The sequence below is a fragment of the Castor canadensis genome, chromosome 2 (genome assembly GCF_047511655.1).
Source record: "Castor canadensis chromosome 2, mCasCan1.hap1v2, whole genome shotgun sequence".
In the NCBI taxonomy this organism is placed as follows: domain Eukaryota; kingdom Metazoa; phylum Chordata; class Mammalia; order Rodentia; family Castoridae; genus Castor; species Castor canadensis.
In genome coordinates, this window is record NC_133387.1 from 67065255 (window position 1) to 67087852 (window position 22598).

The window sequence follows — 22598 nt, forward strand, 5'->3', positions numbered from 1 at the left end:
AGTCTGACCAAAGTACCTCTCCTTCCCTCCCTCCCTTCCTTCTTTCCTTTCTTCCACATACTGGGGTTTGGGTTTGATCAGGGCCTCACACCTGCTAGGCAGGTGCTCTATCACTTGAGCCATGCACCCAGCCCCAAAGTGTACTTCTTAAACAGCTATTAAAAAGAGGACCGTTCTGCACAATTAGCATGGGCCTCAGCGTCATGGCCTAAATCTTGATGAAAACTCCCATCACCAGTCAGAGAGCACTTGTCTCTACACATGTGCAAGGCCTCAGGTTCAATTCCCAGCTTTGAACAAAAGAAAAGGAAAAAACCCCAGAAATTTCCTTCTACCAATCTTTATGTCTTGACTTCCTGTGTGTTCTAACCCATCTGTACTCAGTCACCAAAGCATCTGACCATTCAAGGTTTTGGGGGCTCTCCACTGCTTAGAGTACCAAGCTCAACCTTCTTGATCTGGCCTATTTTACCTTCTCCTACAGCTCTGCTGGACTTCTGCCTTTCTGTGGGCTGGGCTCTTCTGCTGGTGTGCCCTCCCTCCTCTCATGATCATCCCCACCTGTCCATATGTTGAGGAAATGTCTGTTCTCTCAGTGCTAGCTGTTCCTTCCTAGGTGCTTCTGTCACACACAACATGTCCAGTGGCGAGGTTTTATTTCTATAGCTATGTGTCTGGACCAGTCTGTGACCTACCTGAGGACAGAGACCCTGTCATAGGGAATATGCCACTCTGGAATTCCCCCAACAGCACATTCATTATCTGGCATTTAGGAAGGACTCAGTAAATGTTTGTTGAATGAATTAGTGCTCTTGGTAAAGGTTAAATCACGTAATACAATAAAAACCAAACCAGCTCTCTACTAATGCTTGGAAAGAACAGATGCTTCAAGGGAGGACCAGCCTCTATCTCTCTCTTCCTGGCAGATGAGACAGAGTATGACAGAAGTGAGATGTGAGCTCATAGAGTCACACACTGAGCACCCACCTACCATACACTGGGCAGTGAGTGGGTCACTCACTCTTGCAGAATACCACATTTAATCTTCACTTCCATTTTACAGATGAGGAACTAAAAAAGAGCAGTAGAAAAACTGTAGAAAGAGCAGCTCCAGATCATTTAGCAAAATGAAGGGCATACTCAGGGTTCTAAGAGTGGTGCTCTTGATCACAGCCCGGGAAGCCAGAGACCAGGATGGAGTCCCAGCTCTGCCCCTGTCTAGCCGTGTAAGATCTTCACTTCCTGTCTTTGGGGCTCAGTTTTCTCAACATCAGGGAATAGCAGTCTTGAGGCTTAGTTGGAAGAGGGGCTATGAAAGCATCTGAAAATTACAATGTGCCCTGCAACCATGAGTGGTCCTGGTTACCAATTCCTCCACCAAGCCATTTCAGCCCTTTCCAGCCCTCCTGTCTCATTTTCCCTCCCCGCTCTTTTTTCTTTCTTAGTTACTTTTTCCCCTATATATAGACACACACACACACACACACACACACACACACACACACACACACATCTATTTGAAAATAAACACATCTCCTGCTCTCTTTTCCTGCACACTTCTGTGACTTAACAAGGTCATTGATGTTTGCTCCCAAGGAGCTGTCAATTGTTCTTTTCTTGGCTCATCTGGAAAACAGCTTGTAAAGTTCCTGCATGTTTAAGTTCCTGATGCCTCCCTGTCCAGGAAGGGGCCTTGACCTCCTGTCCCATGCTTGACTATTCTGGCCTATCTACCTCCCACCCTGTCTTCCCCATTGACCCTCTGCAGTTCATCACAAAGGGGTTAGAGCTCTACTGCATAGGCAAACAGCTGAGGACCACAAATGAGGAGTTCTGAGCAGAGAAGGGGCCTACAACATCCTGGTGGGGTGGGAGGGATTGGAGAAGGGCAGGGCGAGAGGCAAGGAGGCCAGGTGGAGGTACTGCAAGCATCCTGTAGGAGAAACTAGGGAGGTGGTTGGTCTTTTGGAGGGTCTGCAGCATTTTGGGTTGCTAGGATTTCACAGCCTGAGTGGGACTCCTGAGATAACTCCCTATGTCTTCTGAGAGCTATCAATTCTGAGCTGTGTCCTGCCCCTAGTTCTTGACAGCATCAGGAAAGAAGAGATAAGCCACCCAGTCTTCTCTCACAGCGTCTGGCTGGAGCCTCTCAATGATCATTTCCCCCTCCATAAAGCACTGGGAAGACTTCCAGAGCACATGTGCTCCCCCAGACCCCTTCACTCCAGAAGGATTGACATTTCTAAGCATTTGAGAGGAGCTCTGCCCACTTGGGGAGAGGGAGCCCCTCCCCCACTATGCTGTAGAGCAGCACAGGGAGGCCAGGGAGCCTGCTGATTTTTCTTTTGCTTTGGCTCATTTTCTTTCTGGAGCAGCAGGCTCATCTCCTGCATTTTTAATAGCTAAGCATATTTAGCATTCAACACACACGTGCAGGCTGATAAGGCCCAAAGAGAAGGCAACCAGCCATCCAGAGGGAGGAAAGTCTCTTCCCAACTCCTCCCTACCTCTTGCCCACAATGAACCTCCATCAGTGGGTTTGGGTTCATCAACTCACCATGCTGGGTCAAGAGGAGAAGCAACAGTCACTAGGAAAGTCAGACTGGCTGACTGGGTCACTCTGCCAGGACCTGGTCCCTTGCTGATTAGGGACGCCTAAGTAAAAGCTAAAATGCTCAGTGTAGCTCAAGAGCCAAACTGCCACCAATTCTCTTTCTCTCTGTCTCTCTAGATGATGTCTCACTATGTTCCCAGGCTGGCCTCAAACTCCTGGACTTAACAAGCCTCTTGCCCAAGTAGCTGGGGCTACCGGTGTGGTACCATTGTGCTGGGCTGCTTTAATTCCCTCTTGATTTTCACCTGTGGACCAAGTCATCTTGCCCACCTCTGCCCTTATGTGGACACTCGTTGTGGGGTACTGTCTGGTGTCTGGCTCCCTCCTGGGTGTCCAGCAGCAGTGGAGGGGAGTCTCTGAGAGACTGGGTGTTGAGCCTGGATTCTGGGTGCTGAGCCAAGGGGCAACTGGACAAACTACTCGTGTTGTCAGGCAGTTCAAAGGGGAGAGATCATAACATGGAGATGCTCTATTTTTCTCTTTTCTTGTCATGCAGCTACTTTGTAATGTCCTCACCCACAGAAGAGTGAAAATAGCAAGACCAGACTATTTAATTTTGTGTGAGAATACCAGGAGGTCAGCCTGACCTCAGGAGTGGTGGTTTTTCTTGCTGCCTATGTGAATTTGAACTACTTGGAAAAGGGAATGCCATACCCACTCTTAAATCTCATGTCGAGGTCGCTGACCCCCACGATCAGGTGCTGCTGTGCTTTATTGGTCTGTAAGGGTAAACGTGGAGCCTGTTTAGAGCAACGGGAATGAGTTTTAGCCAGGAATTCTCTGCACGGTTTGATTAGAGCTCCCATGTCCGTTCCCTGCCACAGGCCGAGTGCAGAAAGAAAGAAATTCGTCTTCGACCTCACAGGAGAGCCTAGCAGCTCCATTAACACACTCCAAGTTCAAGAACAAGAGGGACCCACCAGGGTCACCCAAAAACATGTCAAGATCTATGCTGTATGAGGCAGCAGCCACCAGCCACTGTGGCTACTGGGTTCTTACAATGTGGCTACTATGCGGCTCAGTGGAACAGAATTCTAAATTTTAGCTAATCCAAATTCATTACAATTTAAAAACTGATACGTGACTCAACTGTTAGAAAGTGCTTAAGTATGTTTGGAATAATCTGAGTATATGAATCTATTTGACAATCTCTAGCTTTTATGAAATCTAACAATAAATAATCAAATGTTTCTGATGAAAATTGAGATGTACTCTAAGGATAAAACACACATGGAACTACAAGGACAGTGCAGGGGAAAAAAAAAAGTAAACGAGTTTACTTATTATATGTTCAAATTATAACATTTTGTACATATTAGGTTAAAGAAAATATGTTGTTAAAATTTAATTTCATCTGTTTCTTCTCACTTTTTTCAATGTGGCTGCTAGAAAACTTAAATTTGCACATGTGGCATACGTTGCATTTCCAGTGGACAGCACTAGTCTAAACATTTCTAGACAAAAGATTTCATCTCCAGGAGCCCTACAATCCCTTCAATGGTCAGATATGCTTTGTTCAGTTCAACAAGTGTTATTGACAGGGGTGCCATGTTTGCAGAGCCGGTGCGAAGCCACTGCTCAGGAGACCCTGAATAACTGCTGAACAGGAGGAACATGGGAAGTGTCACAGGTAGAAAGCGTCACAAGTGAGGCAATGATTATGCACCCTGGGGAATGAGAGGGAGGACAACAGCATATTTGGTTATTGACCAGGAGGAAGTGATTGAGAAATGGGCTTGAGCAGAAGGTGGCCAGTGAAATGGGCAGGAAGAATGGGGACTTTGGCCGGGAAAGAAGAGGGCAGGGTGCTATGAAAGAACTCCAGGCTTAGCAGTCCCTGTTTCCATGGCTCCCTTTCCCCTGTCCTGTTCTCTATGGCTTTTCCCTTGGCCACTGTTCTTCTCATGCCACATACTTTCCTGGGAGGTCCTGGTATCCATGACCTCAATGCCCTGCTTACACAGAAGACTCTCAAATCTTTATTCTACCTGTACCTCTCTGCAGACCTCTAGGTCCAAATTATGCTCACTGGATACATCTTTGTAGATATTTCTCAGATACTTCAAAACCCAGTTCAAACCCCAGTGGAACTCGTCCTCTCCTTTTGTTAAGGAATGGAGGACCAATCACCCAGTTATCTAAGCCATAGACATCATCTTAAATGCTTCCCTTGTATTCCAGCCCTACACATGGCCAGCTCCAAAGTCCTGTGAAGTTCTCCTCTGTGACATTGCTGCCACCTGGCTCCTCTGTACATGCCTATCACCTGTGCCTGGGTCCAGATGGTCATCACACCTCACCTGGATTATGTATCAATGTCCTCACTGTTCTTGATGCTTCAGGAGGGGCCTGCCCCTTTACACTGCTGTCAGGGTACTCTCATTACAACTGACAACTGCTCCTTTAACAGCTCCATGCAGTCCTGAATTTACCACAGAACTGTATAATCTGGCTCTTGCCTATGTGTTTGGTTTCATGACCTGCCTCTCCTCATGTGCAAATTTTCTTGCACATTCTTCTCTTTGCCTGGAATATCCTTCCTACTTTCTTAAAAAAATGTTTTATTGTGGCAAAATAGACATCACATAAAATTTACCATTAAGATTCCATTTTCTTTGCTTAGTTCCTTTTTACAGCAGACATCTTTGACTTATGAGTTCCATTTATGATTTTTGACTTTATGATGGTGTGAAAGTGATGTGCATTCTGTAGAAACTGCACTTTCTTTAGGTTGCTGAAGGTAGAACTCAGGGCCTGTGCATGCTAGGCAAGCATTGAACCACTGAGCTACATTCCCAGCCCCAAAACTGTACTTTGCATTTTGATCTGTCCCCAAGCTAGCTATCTGTGCTATGCTACTCTATTGTGATGCTGGGCAGTGGCAGAGAGCTGCAGCGATCAGTTAGCCCCATGATCGCATGGTTACCACCTATAAGACAGGCCATGTGGTAGATGATTTTGCCCAACAGTAGGCTGATGTTAGTGGATGGAGCACATTTAAGGCAGGCTAGCCCGAGCTATGGTGTTCATAGGGTAGGCATATTAAATGCATCTCAACAATACTTTCAACTTACTACTGTAAATCAAAAATTACACAACCCGTGGTAAGTCAAGGAGCATCTGTACTTGGACTTCAAATTCAGCTGAAGTGTGACCTCTTCTGATGAACCTTTTCTGAGTACCCACCCTTCTCCCGTGCTACCACTATCAAAGCCCTTATCACATTATACTTTGTGTCCACTTTGTCTCTTCTTACAGACTCCCTGAACAGTATTTGGGTCTTCTTTAACTCTGTAGCCCCAAGGCTGCAGCATTTAGTCATGTGGGTGATGGGCTGCATGGCTGGAGAAGTGACGGGGGGATGAGACCACTATTCAATTGTGTGCCTGGTATGGGGCTGCACACAGACATTTTTCTTATCCACACGAAGCTATGTATGTGACATTAGTGGGGACTGCCCACCCTAGTGCTTGTCATAGAGTAGGCACCCAGTATTATAGCAGGTGCTCATTTAATGTTAAGGGAGCTAGACGGATGTTCTGGTCAAAGGTACTGGGGAAGAGCTGGGGGAGAGCTGGTGTAATGGGGTGGTACTGGGTGATCAGGATTGAACTAGGGGATTTACAGCTGATTTGCAGAGGGCCTCTTATTTTTGGCTGAGGGGCTCACTCTTAATTTAGCAGTCAATGAAGAACTTTGAGAATTTTTGAGAGGACTATGATTTATAATCACAAAATAGTCAGGCTTGAAAATGAGACTCAGAGATGTTAAGTGACTTGTTCAAGAAACACAGAAAGTTAGTGGCAGAGCCCAGTCTTGAACTTGCTTTTCTGGTCTCTAGCCCACACTGCACCCTGGGGACCATTCAGAACTGAGACTGAGTCCTTCAAACTCCAAGCTGCATCTTGCTAGCCTCGGGGACTTGGTCTCTTCCTGACACATGTTCCTGGCCATGGTGGACAACAGCTGATCAAACTAGAGGTAAGATCAGTTAGGAGACCCTGCAAACCACTGCTTGACCTCATTACCAGTGTGTTCCCGTGCTGTCTCCAGAGCACCTACTTACTTGAAATTAGGTCAATGGCCCATTAGCCTTCTTCTTCACTCTGATTTCTGAAGCCTTTCTTTACTAAGAGCTATTTCTCTCCTTGGGATTCTTTTCTTTGCTTGTCTCTGGACACTGCTAGTTTCTTCAGATTCCTTCCCGCCTCTAGCTGAAGGTGCCATACCCCTGGCTGGTCTCATTAGGTATACATTGAGTGTGTCAACTCTCCATTGGATGTGGAGATTGACCTAACTCCCAAGGCCTCTAAAAGTCTGCCTCCTGGGAGAATGCTTGTGGGTGCTGTGGGATGAGTCTTCGGCTGCTCCTTCACAAAGCAAGTTCATATATGCTCATCCACGATCCCTCTCATCTCACTTTGCCTGGCCTTCCTTAGTTCATTTCTCTCTGGCTCATCTCTAGACTCTGGGTAAACTGAACCCAGGGCCTTGCGCATGTTAGGCAAGTGTGCTACCATGGAGCTACATCCCCAACCCCGAATAAACTTTTTATCATTTTCCATTTTCATCTGCACTCTGAGTCTGAAGAGGCATTTCCCTAATTTCTTAGGCAGACTGGACTCTTCAGTATTTCTCCCAGGTTAAGAGAGCTCTGTCTTTTGGCATGCATGATAATATAATGCTATTGATAACATTAGCCTTAAGTATGTATTGAACATGTATTATGATTCAGGTGTTGTGCTTGCTTTATGAAAAATAACTCACTTGATTCTTGGAACAATCCCATGGTGGTAGAGCTAGTATTTTAGAGGTAAGGATACTGAGGGACAACAAGATCAAATGACTTGCCCAAGATTACCCAGCTGAGGTCTGTATACAGGCAGTGAATCCAGAGCCTGTTCTTATACCAGGACATCGTGCAGCCTTGGCAAACAAACTCTCAGCTCTTCCAGGTCACCGAGAAGAGGGACTGCAGAGCAGAGCCTTGGAGACTTATGTTGCCCACAAGCTAGCCAGAAGTCATCAGCAGTCACTCTCGGGCTAGGTGTTCTTTAAATAGCTACATCCTCCTAGAAGATGGACCTGAGCTCCAACAATCCACAGAGAACAAAGCTAGTTTGTGAGCCCCAGCTAGATGGGAGGGAGGTCCCCTCCTCCACAGCCATGTCCAACCTTTCCGCACTCGCTCTTCACAGGCTCTTTTATTGATCTTGAATAATTAGCTCTTTTATGAAGTCATCACAATTTCCAGAGTACAGTGACTAACCCATTGCGGGATGATTTTATTCCATAGTTTTCTTATGTATGAAGTTAAGTGTAATTAACTATCACTAATTAACAGAACACTGTTTCTCTTTAAACATATAAATTAGATAGACTCCACACTTGTCCCTTCTCTGCCTTCATGAGGCCTGAAAGATGCTGCAACAAGCCAGTCCTAAGTGCAGCATGGTGGGTGTGGACAGCTTTTGAGATACATTTTCAGTTCGGTTGTCAATCTGTCCATTCTGCCGGGAACCTTTTCCAACTTTTTGGTAAAGACTGAGATTTAAAAAATGAGTGAGCCTTGTGCTGGTCACTCACGCGTATAATCCTAGCTACTCAGGAGGCAGAAATCAGGAGGATCGCTGTTCAAAGCCATACCGGGGAAATAGTTTGTGAGACCCTATCTCAAAAACACCCAAAACAAAACAGGCTGGTGAAGTGGCTCAAGTGAGAGAGCACTTGCCTGGCAAGCATGAGGCCCTGAGTTCATTCCAGTCCCAACAACAACAAAAAAATGAATGAAAAGCCTCTGTTTTTGCCCAATCACATGTTAAACAGCTTTCTCCTTCCCCATTGAAGAGGCAACCTTTTCCTTGGGTTTCCTCTCCTCCTCTATAGCCAGCTACATCCCAGACACCTGCTACATCCTTGCCCACAGGAGCTGGGAGTGCAGGCCCTGTGGGAGTCTGGAAGCAGCATCACTGCCTTGCTCTGTGCTGGGCAGACCACCAGTGCTTTCAATTATTTACACCGGTGCTTCTCTTCATTGGGGTGGAAAATTGAGAGTAACATATAACTGAAGAACATTTCCTTGTTTCCCTTTTCTTAGACACAACTTGGCTCAGCTTTCAAGAGCAGAGAAATCCCCATCAGGCACCCAGCACTTTTAAGTCCCAAGTTCCCTCTCATATTTAGCTTTTTCGTATCATCATTCTGGGTTCCCTTCTCAGTTCCCCAAATTCCTGAACATGACGCCTAGGAACAAGGCCAGAGTAAACACTGTTTCCCATGGTGACAGGGACAGGCAGTGAGGACAGACAGCTGCTGGCTGCTAGCCCTGGACACTCACCATGGTTTGTCCCTTGATCCTTTTGCAGGAAAGACTGTGTGCTGTTTGCTGCTGGAGGTAAGTAGATTGTCTTTGGGCGTTCTGAATGGCTTTGAGGTGCTGCTGGCAGAGCTATGGCCACTGAGACAGGCTTTCGTTTTCACCTGTGTTAGTGATGTCCTGGGATTGGAGGCTGGAGACGCTGGAGAGGGAGAAGGTCTGCACATTGAACTGTGTCTTCTCTCTATGGGGAAGAAGAACAGAGCTCAGCCAGGCAACCATGGCAAATGGGTTCCACATGCACCCATGCTCATGTACCCCACAGGCACACAGCAGTGCTCTCCTTGCACATGGCATTCCTGAAGCCTCTGACAGTTTGTCTTGACATTGGCTCCTATCCCACCAGCTAGCAATAATTACATTCTGCGTTTCTGTATCAAATGGCCTGCTAAGCTAACCCCAAGGTTCTCACGGGAGATATTACTATCCTTTTGCAAAACCGCTTCCACAGGAGTAGTAGCATGATAGCCAGGTGTCACATGACACAGTGAGACCGACACATAGCCAGTGTGACCCCCAGATAGCTACTCAGAGACTCTGAGGTCACCCAAGGTAGTGAGCAGTGCAGGACTCTCGGAAGAACAAATAGGAAATTCTCCAACTTGACCCACCACACAAGGAGCAGGAAGGAAAGTCAGAAGGACCTTAAAAGTTCTCTTTGAGAACCAGGAAATGGTTCAGCATCTGCCCCTTCTTGGGACTGAGGGGAAGTTTGCTGACATACTCTGGTTGTGGTTTGTTTAGGACCCACTGAACCTATGGGAGGAACACACTGTTAATGCTTGAGGCAGAAGCCACAGATGTGGGGCATGGGCTTCAGGGCAGGGCAGGCACACTTCCTGAGGTTCTGCAGAAAATGCCAGAGCTCTGCGAAGAGACACCTCACTTGTGCACATGCCGTCAGCCTGGAACATCTTGACTCAATGGGCAGGCTGAGGACACTGATCAGGTCAGCACATGCATGAAGTTCTTAATTGTTTTAGGGTAACAGATTGGATAAAAGTTAAGGACCCCAGAAAAATGCACATTTACATATGCCCCAAAACTTTGTACCTGTTTACAGGAAAGAATCCAAAGCCCTAAAAAGATAAAGTCTCTTGAAGTCCCAAGTCCTCTCTGACTCTCTTGTGCTCCCTTGTATAATAAGTGTTCAACTCATAGATACTGAATAAATAAATGAAATTATAATAGATGTTCTGATGGGAAGAATAAGAGGTGACATATCTGGATTGACTGGGATAATGACAAAGGTGAGAAGCAAAGATGGTGGATAACATTCTCCCATAAGTCCAGAGTGGTCTCAGGCTTTCTCCTTGGTGAGACGTTTCTGGGTGCTGTGCATCAGTGAGGGGACCCTGGGACTTCTCCGTGCTCCCTCAAACCAATGGGCCGCCAGGCTGTCTTAAAGCAGACTGATTCTAGTCTTCTGAAGAAATTAGAATTGGGTGTGAGGAGTGGATTTTTGAGGATCATCTGATTGTTGGGTATTTTTGCCTGCTCAGTGTTCTTACACTGTCTACACAGAAAGACATTGTGGGGTCATTTTTCTTCATTGGCTCAGAGTAGATCTTGTATACATGCCTCACTCCAAGAAGTCAAACCTTTGAAGGTTTTGAAAACCAAGAGCTAGTCCTGAAGTCTCTGTTTTGAACTAGGCTCCAGCTCCAGCTCCAGCTCCCCACACAGTAGGCTTATGGCTTTGAGTTCACCATTAAGCTTTCTTGGTTTCCATGTCTTTATCTGTAAATGAAGTGGGTCCCTAGGTGGCTTCTAAGGCCTCTTTCTACTGCATTACCATAAATACAAAGTGTGCTTAAATCTGCTCCTTTTCTTCTCATCCCTCACGATTCCTGGATGTTATAGCAATAATTACAACTGAACTATTGAAATATTTCACTTGGGCAGACTCTTCCTTGGCAGAATTCATCCTTTGTAAAATTGGACTGGCCTTTACAACCCCCATGAGACAGGCAGGAAGCAGCCAGATGACTCCATCCCCCTCACAGTTGACTGGCTAAAAGAGACCCTAAGAGGCCAGGTAATTATAAGGTCACTGCCAAGGTCAGGGGTAACAGCTCTGTGAGGAATAGGGACTTGGGCATGGCCAACTGCCTTTCAGGAAGGTAGGAAACAGAATGTACTATGAAGAAGATTTGATGCCAGGAAATTAGGAAATATAGAACTTAGAATTGTTAAAGGTTAGAACTAGATCTTAAAAGTCAACTAGCCTGATCTCCTTCAGACTAGTTAGATAAATTAGTTACCAGCCTTGCAGAGCAAAGCTGACAGGCAATGCCAAAACTAGAAGCAGGTCTGCTTGCTTTAAGTCCATAGTCCTTTCTGCCCTTCAGAAATTTCTTGTTTAGCAACATCTTTTTTGGCAAAGGTTTCTGACTCTGAAATGAGACTGATTTTTACTCCAGCTCTTTCAGACTTTTCTGCAGTCTTCATTTACTTGCTATCACTTACTCAAAGCTGGTGGGAGGGGTAGACAGAAATATTACTAAGTAGCATGAATAACAAAGACAAACTTTGCTTTTCTTAACTAAGGGTTAAAAATTATACTAGAAAACAAAATCACAAGGAAGGGTGTCATTAAGGACAAAATGAATGAGCAGGACTGGTGATTCTAAAGCCACCTTCCAGAGAATCCTAGTTCTCGGTCCCGGCCAACACGATTCTGCTGCTAAACTCAAAGAAAAAGTTAAATCAATGGAGAAACGTTTTTCTTGTTTTTTTAATATTTCATCTCCATAAATCTTTCTTAAATGGCTAATTCAAAGAATGAGTTGCATATGACAGAATATTCATAAAAATACTTAATGCTTAATGTGTGATTGTGTATTGATATAAATAGCTGAAGGCAGTATTTCTTGTGAAACTGCTCCTTGTTGCTCTGATTGAATTAAATCTATTACTATTTTAAGGTATCAGGAAGAGGTCAGCATTTCTGTTCCCTGACCTGTGGGAACAAGTTTGCCCCCTACTGGTGCAGATGAGAAGGCAATATAAGGATTTAAAGTGATGCAATTAATAGAGTCAGAGTGGTCAAGCCCGCTCTCAGGTGGTGAGCTGCAGTTCAACTTCTGAAAATGGGTAGAATTGAAGCCCCAGATGGGGTAGAGTGAGCAGATTTCACACAAAGACTCCATTTCTACTCAGTCTGTGAAGACCCATCTGTAGATGACTTACATAGTTTTGTCCGTTGGTGGGGAGGTAGGTGGGCTGGTGATAGAAGATGGCAGGGTCTTTATTTCTTGAAAAAAGATGGCTGAATTTCTCTGGGTAAAGCCTTCCAGATGTATACTGCAATCATTCTGACCACTTTGAGCTCAAGCATTTCTTTCTAAGTTTTGGCCAAAGGCTGCCTTATGTAGATTCCTAAAATTATTCTGATTCTTATTGTGCTGCCCAGAAAGAGTTTATAGAACATTCTAGTCCTCATTATTAAAATATTTTATAGACTTAAGGAATTTTACAGGGAAAAAAAGCATTTCCCTGTGATTAGCTACTCTCTTATTGTTTGCAGGGGTTTTATATATATATATATATGAAACTAATTTACTTATAAAGTGATTCAGAATGATTTTCTTGAAGTAAGTTGAAGTTCCAAAAGTAGTTTACAACAGTTTATAGCACTTGCTACACATCTCTTTCCAGACCATGTGACAGAAAGACCAAACCAAGTTCCTGTGCCAAGGATGAATGTAAGAACCACTCACCTACTGAAGAGAAATTGAAAAATCACAACAGAACCACCGCAGATCTAAGTATCCAACACACCAGTATCAACACATCACTTAGCAAGTGATCTAGAACCTCTGGTCCCACCCCTGTCTTAACCATTAGTGATAAAAGCTTACTAAGATTTTGGCACTCTACTACACACTTGATTTGCTTTATGGTATTTAATTCCTACAACTCCTTAAGCGAGGTTCTGTTAGTATTTCTATTCCACAAATGGGGAAACTGAGGCCCAGAGATATGAGTTGCCCAAGGCCACAGAGCTGGGGAACATCAGTTCTGGGGATGTCTTCAGAGCTGTGAATAAATTCTGAGTTCTCCCACATTGATCCTGGACAAGAAGAGACTAGAGGAGCTAACGGGGGGGGGGGGTACCCCTGATCCCCACTGCCTCATGGCAATTTAGCAGGGTGCCGACTCCCCTACAGAGAGGAAAGAAATACCTTTTAGGTGATTAGGCAGCTTTGAAGTGCCAGGTAGCACAGCCCAACATCAACCTCAATCTAAGATTTGGGGCCCTCAAGACCAAAATAATGCAAAGCCAAATCATTTTACTGATTTTGCTTTTCCACCACAGGAAGTCCAGGCCAAGGCTGTGGCAACTGCTTCACCATATCCTCCCTATACACCCAGGGAACCTTTCTGGGGGCCAGCTAAACAGGGGGCTTGCAGACACCAACTCTCAGCATTCTAAGTCTGTTAGGAGCTGCAGTCCTTCTATCTTCACAATTCTGTCCTTCTGCTCAGAAAATAAAACCCACCAGGTCCTCAGGCAGTTTCACTTCAGCAAAAATCCAGAACCTTCCCTTCCCCCTCCATTTATTCACTGAGATATTTTCATACTAATAACACCAATGTCCTGCATTTAACCCTCAGCACAGATGCCTCATGAATGGCCGAGTCAGCTGCAGACACAGACATCCAGGGTGGCTCCTGGTACCATTTTTAGAAAGAAGTTGTTGGGAATTTTCCAATATGTTTTTTTAAGGGACCAATGCCCTCCTAATAGACTTTGGGCACCACAGTCACCTGTGGCCTGCCATGGTTGTGCAAGCAAGCTTGGGTTGAGGCCAGCACATGGCTTACTCATTTGACAGTGCTGAGTCTCTGTCAGCCTCCACCCAGAGGGGGCAGGTACTTGGCAAGACATTAGCCAGGCTCTATCTCATTGGTAGAGTCTACTTACTTTAGCAGCTGCAGTCAGGATGCTTTCCATAAAGGAAATCCTGAATTCCAAGGTACCTTCTTCCAAAAGCAAGCTGGAATAGGAGGGGAGAGGGGCAGAGCAGGCACCAGGAGCCATGCGAGGTGTATCTTGCAACTGCTTTGTAAGGCAGGCATTCCCCCAGTTGGCAGCAGTGAAACAGCAGCAGACCACATTTGAGAAATATGCCCAAAGTCACAAGGCTGTTCAGTGGAGGAGTCACGGCTAGAATCTGGGTGGTAGTATCACCTATTATAATCATAGTTAGGCACTAAACAGAGCACCATGGTGGTTGGAGCAGGGATATTTAATCAGCTTACCTCAGCAAGGGGGAAATGAAGACAGAGAAAGTCAAGGAAGTATGGCATGCAAAGAGTGGTACGCAGAGCCAAGGATGCTTGGGAGATTTTTCTGGAGTGTCCCCTGCCTCCTCTTCAGACCCAAGTACCTCCTTAAAAGATGTCAGAACCTGAGTAGGGGCAAGTGTTCCTTAAAGAATAGGTACCTGTCATCAATTGACTTATAGTTAGTTGCCTTTACTTCTTTTCACCCCCTACCCACTGTGAGACAACATGAGTTATCTGGGGTACTAAATTCTTTGATCAAAGACAGTATTGGCAAGTGGCCTAAACTGCTCATGCTACTCATTTCCCAAACCCCCTGAGCTCCCAGTTGGTTTCTTGGTCATATGGTCACCCCACATCCATCCATTCAGTGGGAGGGAAAGCAGCATTCTTGAGTGCCTATTAGGTGGCAGGTACTGTGCAAGCAAGCTTCTTTCCACTTCCCAGCAACTGCACAGAGGGTCTGATCCTGTTAGCTTCCTGTTGCAGATGGGAAAACTGAAGCTTAGCAAGATTACGAAACAAGACCAAGGTTACGCAGCCCTAGCAGTTGGGAGGAAAGCCCAGGTTTGTCCGGCTCCAAAGCCAATGCCCTTTTCAACCATGACACACTGCCTGGGAAAGGCAACTTCTCCCATGGGTCTGAAGAAAGCATTTTCCATTTTCAGAGCTGCCCTAGGATATATCTGTGAAGTCTGATAGCATGGGATCCTCTTTATCTTTCTCCCCTTGGTAGCCTCCCACCTGCTCTTCTATTTGTCATTTATACTAAGGTGCACATTTCTGGCACCAGACACTGTTGGGTAGGATCTGGGGAGTCCCAGGGATTTTCCAGAGCTGGAAACACTTCCATCCATCCCCAGGGATGCCCTAACCAGGCACTTTTCTTGAAGGAAAACCCACAAGAAGCAAGCACACAGATACACGGCCAGGAGTACTTTTAAGGGATTACATTTTTCTGGAGAGCACCCAGGTGATAATAACAGGAACTAAAAAGCATTTACAGCCTTTGATCTAGTAATCTGGTAATGTTAGTTTGAAAAACAGACCTCAAGGAAATATCCCAAAAGAAAAAAAAGTTCAAAGATATCTCAGCAGCACTGTTTACAGTAATAAAAATACTATAAACAACCTGAATAATCTATAATAAGACAATTGAAAATGACAGGCATGAGGGTTATCTCAATCTAAGGAAATGTGTAAGTGAAATAGCATCCCCAGATGCACAGAAAATGAAAAAAATCCCAAATAACATGGAAGCACTAATCACTACTTTCTAAAAGCACTTAACATAAATACGAGGATGAGAAAGAAAGGAAGGATATAGGATAGATTGATTGAATGGCTTTAACAAAAAGGCAAAGATTAAAAAAAACAGCAAAACTACTAATGTGTCCTTAAACAGAAAGGGCACAAAGAGAGAAAACAGGTGCCAACAGAAAGGTAGGAAGGAGAGAAAAACATGAGTGAAGTCAAGCCTCATTCATTTACTCACTAAAAAGTACTTGTTTGGTATCTCCCATATGCCAGGTCCTGGGCTATGAGTACTGGGTTATCTCAGGAGTGATAAGACAGACACTGTCATTGCTAGATCTTTGTAATCAGAAGCTCCCTCAGCGTGAGGGCAGCACCCTCCAGGCTAACCATAGTGTTTACTGCTCCGAGTGGCTGGAGCCTCTCTGAAGGCAGCTCTGCCTACACCAGAGGGATATGTACAGCCCTCTGGTATGCTGGCCTCCACCCGCAGCCAGAGTTACAATCCTCTGAAAATCATTAGGCCTTTCATTGCCTCAGCTGTTCCCTTGTGTCCTGATCCACCAAGGTAGTGGTGAATTGACAAGGAGCCCCACCCCACAACAACCAAACACACACCCTGCACAAGTCACATGAGTGTTAACAGGGAGTCATCATGACTTCAGTGGAAATCAGTGGTTTCCAGGTTTTGGATAAGCTGTTGGAGCACATCTGGTTGGGCACTGGGGCTCATGCCTGTAATCCTAGCTACTTGGAAGGCTGAAATTAGGAGGAATGCAATTCAAGGCCAGCCTGGGTAACAGTTATTGAGACTCCATCTTAACCAAGAGCTGGGTTCAGTGGTACATGCCTGGCATCCCAGCTACTTGGGAGGCTGAGATCAGGAGGATCACGATTCCAGGTCAGCCCCCCCAAAAAGTTGGCAAGATCTCATCTCAACGGAAAAGAAGCTGGGCATGGTGACATAAAATAGGAGGATTGTGGTCCAGGATGGCCTGGGCAAAAAAACGTGAGATCCTAGCTCCAAAATCATCAGAGCTAGAAACATGGTTCAAACAGTGGAATGGCTGGTGAGAAGTCCAGTGTTCAAACCATAAGGGAAAAAAAAAAAAAGGCACAGCTGACATCATCCCCACCCTAGGAGCCCTGAAGGGACAGGTGCAGCCAACACTGGCAAAATGGGAGGCCCAGACCAGGGTATCTCTGGGCAGAAGGTCCATGAACTGGACCAGAACAGCTGGACTCAGTTTTCCCAAGGCTGTCTTGTGGCACCATCAGTGGCTTTTACCCAGGTGCCCTGGGCTACGCACATAAAAGCTCTGTCTGTCACAGCATGCCCTATCCATGCCTCACAGAGGAGGATACTGGAAGTAGAGGCAGAGGAAGTGCCCAGGCTGCACATACAGGTCAGAGGTCACCCAGTGCAGCTGGCGCTCCTGCACTCTAGTGACAGCAGGGCTAGGGTCCTCAAATCCATCTTTAAGAACAGGTGACTTTCATATTCCACTAGCTTTGGAAGTCACTAGAAACAGATCAAACACTACTGTCTCTGGAATCAGAAAGATCTGGGCCCCAATCCCAGCTCCATCACTCATTAGCTCTGTGACTTAGGGAGAGTAACTTAACCTCCTGAGTTCCAGTATCCTTACCTACAGAAGGGGACAAGTATATTCACCTCACAGGTTACAACTGGGAGGAACCGCTAAGGCACACCGACAAGTTTCCTCTTGGCACACATCTCATCCTGTAATTGCTGCTTTACTGGCCTAGGTGATCTGTTCCTAGACACACCTTGAAGGCAGGTGACCTGTTCACTTCTTTATCCCTGCCAAAATAGCACAGGGTCTCACCCTAATGAGTTCTCACTATATTCATCGTTAAAGAGTGATGGGAAGATTGATGACGTGTGGGAGGTGGCTACCACAATGCCCATTCATATTAGGCACTTAATATAAATTCCTGATACACAAAAGCTAGATTTTAAAAAACCACAGGTAGTAACTTTCCTAAGTAGGCAGTTCAAAGCCTTCTCCCTGCCTCTGCATTAAAACTTTTCCATTTTCAAAAGTCTTACAGGAGCACATTGTTTGAGGCATACGGGCTGAGAAGGAGAGGTCACCACAGCTTTATTTCTCTGTCTACTAACCTCCAATCTGGAAAGTGCAGGGCTCTGGTCTCTTACAATAGAAGGTACAAAGTCCCCAGTTACTGCTAAGTCACAGTGCCACTGAGAGCCACTCACCCCACAGGCTGTCATGGTCCTGCAGCAGCCACAAACGGAACCATTTCTGTTCTCCTTAGAGTGGCAGTTGGCAGTGGCAAACAGGAAGTTGTCTTGAAGTAGGGTGTGGCTGTGCCCTGTCAACAGATGTGTATAGACACACACATTTTTCTCCCCTCTCCTCTTCCCTCCTCTCCTGCTTCTTTTGGAAGAATAGGGCAGAGTTATTTTGGTGAAAACAAAACTTTTTACATGATTTAAGATCAACCATCACTACCAAACAAAACCTAGGACAGAAAGGGGCCTAAAAGCTGACAAGGCTCTATCTTCCCACTGTCTGTCCCTCACTCGTGGCACACAGTGAGAAACCATGTGTGCATGCGTGCACGTGGGAGTGGTGTGAATTCTCCCCTTTATTCTACAGAGGAAACAAAAAACTCTAGTAAGAAACCAGGCCTGACATACCGCTGATCATCCTACGAGCCAGCCAGCCCGCCATGGGCCAGCTACCATGGTGTCCTCAGGGTCCATGGCGCGCACACACTGGACCAATGACCATCCATGAATAGAAAGAAGGAAAAAACACAAGATGCTAGTTTCAAGCCATTTGTACAACTTCAATAAAAACGACTTGAAACAGTTCTTAACCCAGATTACACATAAAAATGACAAAGGAAAGCAACTGCTGAGTCTAGAAAGGCACATAGTGTCACTTGAGCTGCTCAAAAATGCTATGCTGTGGGGTGGGGGTGGCGAGGTGGTAGGCTTCATTATAGCTTGCTCCCCAGAGCTCTGAAAGGTGTGCTACAAAAATTTCCACTCCCCTGCTTCCCAGCCCCCAGGCTGGGCCACCAGAAGGGCCGTTCAAAATAGTCTGGCCCCCAACCCAGCCTCCTACTCCTGACCTCTTTCTGAGGCAGCTGCTCTCTCCACCGCACACCCCAGCCCTGTCCCCGCTCCAGCCCCTGCCCACAGACCAAGAGCGCTGTCTACTTGCTAAGGCTCATCTCAGTGAGCTGCCAGCATGCTCGGCCTGCCAGGCTCTCTCTTCCATGACCTGCGCCCAGCCCTGCACCATCCTGGGTGGCAGCTGTGCCCTGTGCTCACACTTACACATCCCGGGAAGGCAGCCTTGCTGTTTGGATAAGGAGGCTGGGCCAAAAACATGCTGGGCAACGCCACTGGTGGTAGTAGGCCGTTTCCTGGCTCCTGGCTATGGGCCCTAGCCAGTCAGAACACAGCACTTCCCCTTTAAGAGAGCACGCCCAGATGAGATTAAGGAAAGGCAGAAAGAAAAGCCCGGAACAGTCAGGGGTGTATCCTGAATTTGGCAGATGAACTTGGGTTTTCCTGAGTTGTACACGAGGTGCAGTCAGAAGCAGCAAACTCCTCAGATACTCATGAGAGCTGGCACTGTGTAGGGAGGGCTGGGGACCTTCTGCAGCCCCCAGGATGGTGGCCACACTCCAGCTACAGTGGCTGTGGCTCTTGGAGCTGCTGTCTGCCTCTGCCTGGGTCCTGGGTGGCCTGCAGATGCCTCTGGCCTTCCTGTTCCCACTTCCCTCTGGGCCTGCCCCCTCCAAGGGCAGCATCCACTTTAATAGCTGGCATTGTGCTTGCAGAGAGGAGAGAGGCCACTGTAACCACTGGCAAATACTTCTGTGCGATGTCTTGTCTATGGATTTCAGCGGGGAATTTTCATTCATTCTGGAGATTTTAGAAAGTTTATTTCCTGATCGTGGCAAAAGACAGCAGGTTTAGGGGAGAGGGATGGGCTCCCAGAAAAACAACGGTTCACAAAAGGCTGTATGTTATATCATATATATGAATTATCGAGAAAAGATAAAACCATGGCGACAGAAAACAGATGAGTGGTTGTCAGAGGCTGGCTAGGAAAGTGAGAGGGTGGGTGGAGGCTATTTAATGGGTTTAGGGTTTCCTTTGGGGGTGGTGATTATACAGCCACAAAATTGTATACTTCATTTATTTATTTTGGTGCTAGGGTCAAACCTAGGGCCTTGCACACACAAAGCATGTGCTCTATACTGAACTATACCCCTAGTCCTGTATATTTTAAAATTTCTATTTTCTATTATGTGAATTTCACCTCAATTAATACATGTGTTTTTTTTGGGGGGGGCAGCACTGGGGTTTGAACTTAGGCAGGTGCTCCACCAACCCTCATCTCAATTAATAAAAGAAACAGGGGTTAGAGGTGTTGCTCAGTGGAAGAGCACTTGCCTAGCATGTGTGAGGCCCTGGGCCTGATCCCCAGCACTACAAACAAACAAATAAAATAACAACAAAAGCAAACTATCGAGAAAGTGTGCTTCAGTATCTTTATTCTCTAGTGGGACCTCTCCTGTGTTTTACCCAATATTACTTCGTAAAACCCGGCTATTACCTGATAAACCTCAAGTCTCCAGCTGAGTGGGAAGAGCTTTCTAGCAAGGAAAACTAAAATTAAAAATAAAAGCAGACCTCTGACTATCACCGTCCTGGAGAACTTCAGACCATAGGGATGTGGGGTCATCTCAAATGATGCCCCCCAAAGCTAGGCAGGGCCCGCTGGCCTGGGTGAGGCAGGCTGTGTGGGGACATCTCTTTTGCATCTTGACATGTAACCAAAGCCAGAGTCAGTGAGTCTCTGTGGGAGAATTATTCAGTGACAGCATGGCTTTGGACCTCTGGGTTCTTGGCTTCCTTTCTTTCCTGCTCTTGTAGAGAGAGCTACTTCCCAGAATTGGGAGGAATTAATCAGTTTTTGAATTGGGGGTGGAGTGGGGAGGAGGGCCTGTGCTGGTCAGTGTCCACCACCCCATTTCTTGGAATGGGATCCGTGTGGAGAATGGGATGTGAGCCAACCGCCCACATCCCAAGAATCAACCCTTCTTTGGGTCATTCGCATGCAACTTTGGCTGGAGATAGTGTGCTCCTGAAGGTTAGGCTAGAAGCCTTGTCCTCCAGACCCTAGACCAGCAGGTCAAGGGCTTCTGAGCACAGTTCCCTCTGCCAGAGGACTGTTGCAATGCTTAGCAGAGTGTAACAGATGTAAGGGTGGGCCCTGGGATCTGCGAGCCCGAGTCTCTGCACAGACAGACTTGAACAGCTTGCCCAGACCTCTGCTGGAGTTCCAGGAGGACCTGGAGGACGGAGACGGGCGCTTCCCTTGGCCAGTCCTCCATAGCATGCTGGTTCTTCTGGAGCTCTGGACCTGACTCTCTCAGCTCTGTTCTCTCTCTCCTTACTTCAGGTGCCTGCAGAACAAGCAGGTGGTCTACGCTCTCAGCAAACAGGTGGCTTAAGATAATAAAATGCAAATTTTTCACTGCTCTAGCTTCTGAGGAGCAGCCAAGTTTAGAAGCTTAGCTCTAAATATAAAAGAGGGCAAGCACAGTCCAATTCAACACTGTGCAAAGGACCTGAATGGATAATTCTAAGACAGTTCACACGTGGCTAAAGAGGGCATATGAAAAGATGCTCCACTTCATTAGTCACTAGGGAAATGCAAGCCAAAACCACAAGGAAATGCTACTTTATGGCACTAGGATGCTTTAAAAAAAAAAGGGGTGGGGGAGGGAGGCTGGATTTATTGCTCAAGCAGTTACCGAACTTGCCTAGCAAGCGTAAAGTCCTGAGTTCAAGTCTCATAACAGAAAAAAAAAAAAGGAAAAGTAACAAGAGTTGGTGAGCTTATGGAGAAAATGGAACGCCTGTGAAGTGTTGTCAGGAGTGTAAAATGGTATAGCCACTATGGAAAAGAATAGAGTGGTTCCTCAAACAATTAAAAATGGAATCACCATAACAATTCCACTTGAGGGTATATACCCATAGGACTTGAAAGCAAGGTCCCAAAGAGATGTATGTTCAGAGTAGCTTTGTTCACAATAGGCAAAAGGGGGAAGCAATGTAAGTATACACTGATGGATGGGCAGATAAAGACAATATGGTGTGTGTGTGTGTGAATCAGCCCTCAAAATGAAGGCAATTCTGATACATGGTATGACATGGACAAACTTTGAGGATATTATGCTAAGTGAAATAAGCCAGTCACAAAAAGACAAATCCTGCATGATTCCACTGATCTGAAGTACCTGAATAGTCAAATTCATAGACAGAAGGTAGGATAGCAGCTGCCAGCAGTTGGAGGTTGGGGAGTTATTTATTCACAGGTACAATGTTTCAGTTTTGCAGGATGAGGAGCTCTGGAGTCAGATGGGCAGTGATAGTTATATAACAAAGTGACTGCACGTAATGCCTCTGAATTGAACATTAAAAATAGTGAAGATGGTAAGTCTTATTTCACCACAATTAAAATTTTTTCTTGCTGGGCACCAACCAGTGGCTCTTGCCTATAATCCTAGCTACTCAGGAGGCAGAGATCAGGAGGATCAGGGTTCAAAGCCGGCCCCTGGCAAGTAGTTCAGGAGATCCTATCTCAAAAACACCCAACACAAAAAGGGACAGGTGGAGTGGCTCAAACAGAAAGAGTACCTGAATAAGAAAGAAAGAGCAAGCATAAGGCTCTGAATCTGAGTTCAAACCCCAGAGCCACAAATGAAATTTTTTCTTTAATTAAAAAAAAGTTAAACAGTTCTGGTAGCTTTTAACTTAATTATTAGGTATGGTGGCTCACACCTAATAATCCTAGCTACTTGGGAGCTGAGATGAGGAGTACAGCCATTTGAAGCCAACCTAGGCAAAGAGTTCTTGGAACCCCATCTCCAAAATAACCAGAGCAAAATGGATTGGAGGTGTGGCTTAAGCAGTAGAGCACTTGCTTTGCAAGTACAAAGCTGGGAGTTCAAACCCCAGGACTGAAAAAAAAAAAAAAAGCACAG

The 22598-nt window shown here is 45.9% G+C and overlaps 1 protein-coding gene across 21 annotated transcripts in view; it reads right to left on the minus strand.

Moving 5' to 3' along the window:
* Window positions 1-22598, minus strand: part of Atxn7l1 (ataxin 7 like 1) — a 214775-nt gene that overhangs the window by 38430 nt on the left and 153747 nt on the right. For 10 of the 21 annotated variants that reach the window (XM_020177826.2, XM_074064958.1, XM_074064957.1 and 7 more), the window contains one exon: window positions 8952-9174. In XM_020177826.2, coding sequence (XP_020033415.1) covers window positions 8952-9174 — 223 coding nt within the window. The other 11 variants (XM_074064965.1, XM_074064961.1, XM_074064960.1 and 8 more) reach the window with 11 other exon arrangements.